At 42.6% G+C, this 9,299-nt stretch overlaps 1 protein-coding gene across 2 annotated transcripts; it reads left to right on the top strand.

Moving 5' to 3' along the window:
• Positions 1-2,425: 2,425 nt before the first annotated feature.
• On the top strand, positions 2,426-9,279 carry LOC307032184 (gap junction gamma-1 protein-like). 2 transcript variants are annotated; one of them, XM_079670009.1, is made up of 5 exons: positions 2,426-2,691; positions 6,200-6,471; positions 6,560-6,785; positions 6,866-7,558; positions 7,754-9,279. In XM_079670009.1, the coding sequence occupies exons 2-5, from the start codon at positions 6,232-6,234 to the stop codon at positions 7,765-7,767; spliced, it is 1,173 nt and encodes a 390-aa protein (XP_079526135.1). In that variant the 5' UTR covers positions 2,426-2,691; positions 6,200-6,231; the 3' UTR covers positions 7,768-9,279. The 2 variants fall into 2 exon arrangements, with proteins under 2 accessions (XP_079526135.1, XP_079526136.1); XM_079670010.1 differs by lacking the exon at positions 2,426-2,691 and adding an exon at positions 2,698-2,861.
• The last annotated feature ends 20 nt before the right edge of the window (positions 9,280-9,299 follow it).

Genomic DNA, 9,299 nt, shown 5'->3' with positions numbered 1-9,299 from the left:
TAAACACACAAGTTAGTTCTAATGTTATTCACATTCATATGAGGAAAAAAGAAGTGTGGTTCATTCTCTTTCTGTTTCTTGCATCAGGTACAGAACAACATCCTGCGAGCTAATAACGGATAGACTTTCTGAACCTCTAAAAGTGTTGATACATCACAGCTCTCTCACAGTAAAAGAGCCAACAGGAAGTGTGCATACAAAAAGCTTGTGATTAAGACCTCTTGTGCTGCTACCTTTCATGGGATTTTAGGATTACCTTGAGCACATAAATCAGCAATAATAAGCGCTTGAATTGGAATCAAAAAGTACTTTTAACCAGCCTCCCACACGGAACTTTCAATGAAAACTGTGATGGGGTTTTTCCGCAGAAACGAACATTTGAATTTGAACAATGAAGTCTATTTTTCTGGGGGGCAAGCTGGAGATTAACTAAGTGCCTCAAAGTGCATTTTTCTCCCCTAAAAAGTAGTTGCCATGAAATCAAAAAAAGGGCAGGTACATAAAAGTGAGTTAATGGTGTCGTATATTACATCATTAATTCAATTTTATGTTTCTGATATGGCATCTGGGACCATTTTCCTCACTCTCACATGCCCATATTACGCCATGCATTTCAACATTTTATTGTTCTTCCCCATGTGTTAATTGTTCATTTTCTGTGAATGCTTAAGAACCTCGTCCTTCCTGCCAGGTTGCCTTTTGTTTTTGGCCTAAACTACAGTAAAATTAATGAGCCTAGAAAGTCGGCATAAAAACCTGCACGCCATGAATTTAAGTCACAAAGTTTTATGTCGAGGAGGAAATAAGCAATCGAGACTGATACTAAAACACAACATTTGTATTTTCAAGGATGTGCAGGTGGGGAAAAAGGGGCTTCATACCAGTGAGTCACTCATGCAATTAATATATGCACAGCAGGGGGTTAGGAAGGAATGTTGAGCCTCAACAGGGACCCCTTTTTTCATTTTGGATAAATTGCATAATCCTAGTGTCATTTTTCAGCGCCACACATTTCAATCCTCAAGTGTTTTTTAATTTGACTGCAAGTCCCAAAAATGAAAAGCTAATTCTCCCAGGAATCCACAAGTGAACATAAAAACGGCTGCGAGATGCCAAGAGAATAATCATTTTTGTGTGTGAATAAGTGAGGCTAAATGGTGCAGGTGAATGAGTTCACGCCTGAGGAAGCTGGGATGCAGCCATGGTGATTTGGCTGGGCGAAGCCATCTGGCCTTCCCACAAACTTTTGGGCTCCTCTGGTAACTCAGGAGCACTTCAGCTGCATGACAGCAAGAAATCTGTTGTTTTGGAGTCATCTAAACTCTGTCAGTGGGCCTCCGCCTCTAAAGCTGCAGTCACGCATTCAGGCCAGTGGGATGCCAAACTGTGGGCCGCCGGATAGCACGGGGTCCTCTGCAAAAATGGGAATGATTCGATTATGGGATTGCACTCTGTGTAGTTTTAAGCATATAAAGACAAGAATTTAGCAGATAAAAAGGGCCAGTCCATTCATTTTATACATCAAAATCGTGTGTGTGTGCGTGTGTGTTTGTGTGTGTATATCCATCCATCCAATTGATATTCGAGAGTACATATTAGAAACACATTGTGAAAATGAAGTTATAGTGGAGAGGTGCATAACAAACCCCAATATGCTCATAACATAACATGTTAAGAAGAAATGGCACAGTATTTGTTATGATTGGTCTAAAGCTTTGAAATCTGGTGTATATATATATATAGGCTATGTATATATATATATACCTTTTGGCAAAGATCTAACAGTATAACTTTGCCAGTTTTGGCTCACAAGGAATGTCATACTTTAGTGATAGTCAAGAGCCAGCATCTTTGAAGAAAAAACATTTTAGGAATTTATTTAAGCTGCATATGTGGCCAAAGCTTTGATATTCCACTTTTTATGAGCTTAATACTTGACTTTGCTCCTTGTTATTTCTGAGTAAGACATTTTTCTTATGGTATATTTAGTCTGGGCACATTGGGCTACAGTATGCCAACCAAAAACTAAATCAAGAAATTTTTCAGATTTGTGCTTTATGCAGCAAAAATCCTGGAAGTTCAACACTATAGTAACATAAAACCTTACCAATGTTACAATTCTAAGGAATCAATTAAAGAAGAATGAATAATATATTGAAATATGTTAAACTGACATGGCTGTCTAGTTATTGAGTATGTACTATAGTCCTCATCAATACTTTCCAAAACAGCTATTTTAGTTGAAAACAATTGTAATAATGACTTTAAGGAGGGCCTATTTGTGCATCTATTTAATTCCTATACTCTCCCTGAGTTTAAACCGTGACACTTGCATAGCATCATCCTTTTATGAACCGTATAATAGGAGAGTGTTTTTTGGGGAGGGCAGAACGGTAGTCACTAGTCAGCGTCCCGGGGCTCAGGTTTCACGCGAGGGGCCTCCTCTTCTTGAATGGGGCCGAGTTAGGTGGAGGAGGTGTGGGAGGAGGAGAGCAGGAGAGCAGGAGCCTGCGGGAACCACAGATCCTTCTCTTCCTTTGTCCTGCATGGGGTCAACACGGGCTGAATGGCTTCCTGCTGAAAGACTGGCTCGGACGCGGAAGCGCGCAGACGCCTATGAGAACGCGCACTAATTAGGAAAACCTGGTCGAGCAATTAAGGAGAGAAGTCGCGCAGAACGGAGCGCAAAAGGTGGGTGTTTGGTAGCGGGATACATTTGTTCGATAAGTTTGTTAAAACTGCTTGTTTCAAGTTTTTGAACATGCTTTGAGTTTTGCCATCACGCTGCTGTGTTTTCAAGTCTGAATTTGCAAAGTGAGTTCCACGTAACTACTTTTGGAGTGTGCGCTTGCCGGAGAGCGGTGAGTCGAAGCTATTTTCGTCCATTTGAAGCTCAAAGGAGAATATATTAACGTGTAAAACTGTTTGAAAACCACTGTTCGTTTCCCTTTTAACATTGTGTAACTTCTTACAGATTGATAAACTTCCAACAAACGACATTTAATATCATAGAATAAGACCTTCTACATCGTGATGGCTAAATTCACTCACACCCTCGACTAAGAGCATTGTTTTTTATGAGTAATTCCCCGACTAATTGTGGTTAACGTTCCAAACTTCTGTGTCTCTGGCTCTGTGAAATGATGGCTTCATCTTCAGATTTTTGTTTGCCCACTGAAGCTTGGCAGCACTTTTTCCTCCAGGAATGCCACAATTTCCAAAACAAGTCAGTCTGACTCAGCAAAGCGTGTTCATGGCTCCCAAGTTATGCAGCGGTGCTTTAAACTTCCTTTAAACTTGTTTTTTACTGCCCGTTTGGAAAACCAGCATTCTCCCCCTCTGGATGTCTTGCAACGTCACAAAGTGGTATTTGTTGACGCCACAGAAGAGGAGCATTTGTTGGAGCTGTGTTCTCCATATGCTGCTCAGACTGCATGGAGATTTCATGTGCCCTCTGTCTGCTCCCTGAACCCTAAAAATCCAGCTGTCTGCTTTTGGTTAGGCAGGAATGCTCGCTTTGCTTTGTCCAGATCCTTTGCCCAAAAACTTCTCCAACCCCCTCCATCTCCTCCTGACTCCTGAAGCAGAAAAGCCATTAAATCAGTTGAGCTTGGTTTAGCCCACATGAGCAAATAAGCTACTGTTTAGAAGCTGTCTTTGGTTAGCTTTTTGGAAGGGTGGCCCTGCAGAAATGTTTGCATTTAGGAAACCAGTTTGTCCAAGTCAAATAGGTTCTTTGGAGACTTCTGTCTTTCTTTGAGTGTGTTTATTTGAAGAGAAGCAGTGTTGGTATTTAACAGTGTGTTAACAAGAAGGGCTGTCTGAGTTTCATCTGATTTGTTCTAGCTTCTGTGGAAGAAGTCTACACCTCTGGAAAACTTTCACGGGCCAAACTCATAGTATGGAACACCTGTTGTAGCCTAAAGAGTTTAAAACACGGTGAAAAATGAAGTCTGAAAGTACAGGAAGTTTCTTAGGGTGAATAGACTGAATATACATTTGTTCTGAGCAGACAAACAGAAAGAAATGTAACACCCGAACTGTGGTTATCTGTCAAATGTCATGTCATTTGAGAAAATGGTGTTATTTGTGATAAATATCAACCCCTTGGACTGCAGTTGCTCATCATTCTGATGTAATAATGGACCAAATGCTGCTTGTCTAACCTGTATCTTGGCAGTTGCAAGTTATATCACAAGTGTTGATTTTCCAGGTGACTGAAGTGCAGTGATAAGTGTGTTTTTTAAAGGTTGATAAAATGGCACCAACAGAAGTAGAGGTCACATTTGAAATGTCAGCCTTTAAGCGTCTTGTTTTGGCAGCTCGGCATGCTTTTTGGTTGTACTGATATTAGACAATTAGTGGTTAGGCTGCTCAGGATTCATGACGGTAATGCCTCTAATTTTTCAAAAGATGCTTTTGGTCAGCACATATTTGTTTGGGGAATCAGGTCGTGTCCTCACAGCACAGTTTGAACGGGAGTTGGCTGAATATCTGATCGGAAAAACAGGAAATCAAAAAAGTTGAACGGAAATCATAAAAGTTGAACGGATGCTTTTTAAAGGGCCAATCTGCGTCATTCACTGTCAGGGCTTTTAAATGTTATCACTGACATTTTTCTGTATGAGACAATACATGTTCTTTTGTGTTTTTTTTAAAGTGCTTTTTCCATTATGTCACATGTAGGCTACTGAAACACCTAGGCCATGTACTTGTTCCCATCCCACATTTTATTTCAGGGTCATAAAGCTGTCTGTGTCCTCAAACTATTATCTATTCCCACCACCAAGAAACAACAGAAACATGGAGGCACAGAGATGTTTTTTTGTGTGGCGATAACAAGGATGGCCCGATATGTGAATCTGGTTTTCTCAAAGCTTAACTGGTCTGTTCTCCATGAAGAAAAACTCTGACTTACTTTTAGATCTGAGAAGTGTCGAGGCCTGTAATTTTCAATGTCTGTTCCAGGCCAACTTTGGTGAGGCTTTTTTTTTTACGATTTTTTCAGAACATTTTTTCCGGTCAGGCTCAGGCAAGTTGCTAAATCCCTTCTCCAAATTGCCACATTCGGATGCTAAAAAAGTGAGGGGATGAGTAACCCTGCGAGGGTGAACTCATCTGAGGAGGCAGGCCTACGTATGCTTGTAAAGGCTATTTCAATGAGTCATGAAAGCTGGTTATTGTCTTTGCAACAACCACTTTGCTGAAGGTTCTTGAGTTAATTTTAGCTGTGTTATTCCACTGTTGCTGTTCAAAATTCAAGCTTTTTCTGTAAATGAAAAGCAACCCCTTGTAATGGCTACTGAACATGACCAGTATTGTTCTTTTCTCCGCGTCACAGCTATGTAAACTGAGGGTTTTTAAAGGGCTGGCTGTGTGTCAGAGAATAAATTCCTCACCCCATGCTCTGCTTTAGTATCATAAGCTCTCCTCACGGCTAGCTACATCTTGCCAGTCGACACTTTGATGTTTGATTAAGCAGCTTGAGCTCAGCATGCCAAGGATCTGTAAGAATGTAGCTTCACCAAACGACTACCAGGGCTCTGACCAGCAGCACTGATCCCATGTCTGCCGTTTAGTTTCCGCATGGATACCTGCCCGTCTGAGATCTGTGTCTGATTAAACAAAAGCATATGGCTCTGTTTATTCCTCAGCCCAGCGGTTGAACACCTAAAACACTCGCAGGGCATCATTTAAACTTGTGTTCTTCAATGATTTTGTCGATGTGTCAACATGGTGGTGCGAACACTTTCTGTTAATGCAGTGGGGGGCTATTTGAGTCATGCCTTGAGACTTAAGTGTCAGATTTCATTTCGTCAACAATTTGGACTAAAAACTGTAAAAATAGTTTGAAATGTCTCAATTTTCTCTCGTCAATGTTTTCAAATGAAAGATATATTCAGTTTAACATCTAAAAAAAAAAGAAGAAATCCAGAAAATATTTATATATTATAGCAGAGAATGGTAAATATTAGGCTGACATCATTTCTGTTTGACTAAATGTTAAAGATTTTAATATCACGCTTTGGATGTTGACTTGACTAAATGTTTGTTATAGTTGTTTCCTAGTTAAATCTAGTTTGACTAGTCAATTTTAAAGTAAACGTTTTTGTTTGAGTAGAGGTTTGCAATTTAACCATAGACCAAAACATCTATAATTGCTCATTTGAATAACTGTTTTATTTCTTTTTTTTTCCAGAGCTCATTTAGCTCCCCGGTCACCTTGGCACCATGAGTTGGAGTTTCCTCACTCGTCTGCTGGATGAGATCTCCAACCACTCCACCTTTGTGGGGAAGATCTGGCTGACGGTGCTCATCATCTTCCGCATCGTGCTGACAGCCGTCGGAGGCGAGACCATCTACTACGATGAACAGAGTAAATTTGTGTGCAACACGCAGCAGCCCGGGTGTGAGAACGTGTGCTACGACGCGTTCGCTCCGCTCTCCCACGTGCGATTCTGGATCTTCCAGGTGAGCTGCGCATCACATTTCAATAGAAGTTCTGTTTTTAAAACCGTAAATGTGTCAGATGTGTGAACCGTGCACATGCTGGCTCCAGGTCATCTTGATCACCACACCCACCATCATGTACCTGGGCTTCGCCATGCACAAGATCGCCCGCATGGACGACAGCGAGTATCGGCCCGTGCGCACCCAGAAGAAGAGGATGCCCATCGTCAGCCGCGGGGCCGTCCGGGACTACGAGGAGGCGGAGGACAACGGGGAGGAAGACCCCATGATCGCTGAGGAGATTGAACACGACAAGCCTGAGAAAGTGGAAAAAAGTAAGGTGGCAGTTTAAGGAGCACTTTGTTCTGTTCCACTGTCCCTGAATCAGATCCTAACCGGTGTCTTTATTTTCCAGCCTCGGAGAAAAAGCATGACGGCCGCCGGCGGATCCTGCGTGACGGCCTGATGAAAGTCTACGTGTGCCAGCTGATGTGGCGCACTTCTTTCGAGGTCGCCTTCCTCTTCGGCCAGTACGTCCTCTACGGCTTCGAGGTGATCCCGTCCTACGTGTGCACCCGCTCGCCGTGCCCGCACACCGTGGACTGCTTTGTGTCCCGCCCCACGGAGAAGACCATCTTCCTGCTGGTGATGTACGTCGTGTCCTTCCTCTGCCTGCTCCTCACCATCTTTGAAATCATCCACTTGGGGATCGGCGGCATCCGAGACACCTTCAGGAAGCGGGCCGCGCTCAGCTCGCGTACCCCCCTCCCGTCCTCCTCGCGATCCGTGGTGACGGCTCCACCGGGATACCACGCCACCATGAAGAAGGAGAAGAGGAAAGGAGAGCTGAAAGGACAGCTGAGGGACTCCCCGGTGGTGGACTCCGGGCGGGACAGCTTCGGGGACGAGGTGCAGTCGTCCAGAGAGCTGGAGAGGCTGCGGCGGCACCTGAAGCTGGCCCAGCAGCACCTGGACCTGGCCTACCAGGTGGACGAGGGGACCCCCTCCCGCAGCAGCAGCCCCGAGGTCCACACGCCCGCACAGACCGCCGCCGAGCAGAACCGCCTCAACTTCGCCCAGGAGAAGCAGGGGGAGGCCAGCGAGAAAGGTCCCGTGGAAACTACTTACTTAAGATACACTACTTTTTTATGATTTTAAAAGATCTGAAAAATATTTCTTTGCGTAATCTTTAGAACCCAGAATCTGTATAATCGATCAATCTAATTTACAAGTCAGCACAGCTTTTTTTTCCCAGTGAACATTCATGCTAAATATTCCCAATGTTTGTTTGCTCTTCTCCTAGGAATACATGCCTGAGCGTGCTTCCTGCCTCAAACGTCTGTTCTTACATTCCTACTGGCCTTAAACACATGGGGATGCACATATGGGAGTGCAGTCAGACCACTGAGGGAGACCAAATCGTGTGTGTGTCTCTGTGTGTGTGTCTGTGTGTGAAATTATGCCTTTCAGTATTAGGGGTCAGACAGAAAGAAAAGAAAATGCTGACCAAGCTGTGTTGTGACAAATGGTTAATCTCCACGACTCTAAACTTGAAAGCCTGCCACATCTCCAGTTTCTGCTCGCTGACCTACGTCCAAATCTTCACTGTGCCTTCGGCCTGCGCTTTGTCTGCACCCCGGTCTCTCGCCCACTCTGTTTTTGTGGCCTTTGCAATCTTCATCCAGTTCAGAACTCGTAAGGATTATCAGAAGCTTTAAACTCCTCTGGGCAAGTGTACTTTATTTCGCTGTCGTCCACACAAAAGAGAGGCTCTCTTTCTGTAAAACGTCAGATGTTAAGGTCTCACTTTGTCGAGACTTGTTGGCCTCAGAGATTTTTTTCCAACCACATGTCGTTTCTGGAGCGTGTGCAGCAGCGTTTCCGTGCAACGAGGGCGGCTTAACCTGCCAAGTCATGTTTTAATTTAAACAGATTTGATGTTAGGGATTATCTGTGTTTATTATACACAAGTCACACCATTTCAGATTAATTTTGAAGCCTGTATATTTACTCCAATTGGCCAAAATGTTTACCTGGGAAATGCTTGAATTCTTTATCGACAGGAAATGTTCCATGGAATTTCCTAGAATTGTTTTTTTTTTTTTTTTACAACCAATTCATTTAAAACACTCCATTTATTTTTACCAGAACTTATTGTTAGTACTATTTCCTGACCAAAGCTGTAGAATATTTACCTTGTTTTTTGTTTAGAAGTGTTGGCATCATGAATGCCACTTAATTATTGGGTATTTAGTAACTCTGTTTCTTCCCTAAATGATGTAATTAGAAAAACAAATCGTCCTTAAATGCAGAAATGTGAAGAATGTTACGTGAGTTCTCTTTTGCTAACCAGCTGAAAACATCTGTCTTCTGGGCTATCATCAACAATAATTTTCTATCCTTGTCTTTTGAAATGTACATTCTTCTTTGGTGAGACATATTTTCCGCCCTTGACATGCACCACCACCCCTCTGTTTGTGCTGAAACATGGATGCTTTTATGGATCCTGGGGAAAAAAACACAACCCAGTGAACTCGTCGTGAGACTTTTGATCAATACTGTTCAGTTTGGACTTTCTCCTAGCCTGTCAGCTGGTTTTATGATCTTTGGCTGGAATAATTAATCTTGCCAAAGAGATGTTTAATGCTGTATTTTTGTAATCATCTCACTTCCGATTTTGCTACTTTTTGGCAAGGTACGACATTCCATTTTTGAACCTTTCTCCAATGGTTTATACTTTTTTTTTTTCTATTGCAAATGTTGTAGTTTTTGTAACTGTAGAGATTATTTTGTCTTCAGAGTAAATAAAATAAATATATTTGAACATTGTGTTGGGCTTTTGCACTCTT

This window comes from Notothenia rossii (assembly GCF_949606895.1).
Source record: "Notothenia rossii genome assembly, chromosome: 3".
NCBI lineage: Eukaryota > Metazoa > Chordata > Actinopteri > Perciformes > Nototheniidae > Notothenia > Notothenia rossii.
Note: the sequence above shows the minus strand (reverse complement) of the source record. Positions and strands in the feature narration are given on the sequence as shown.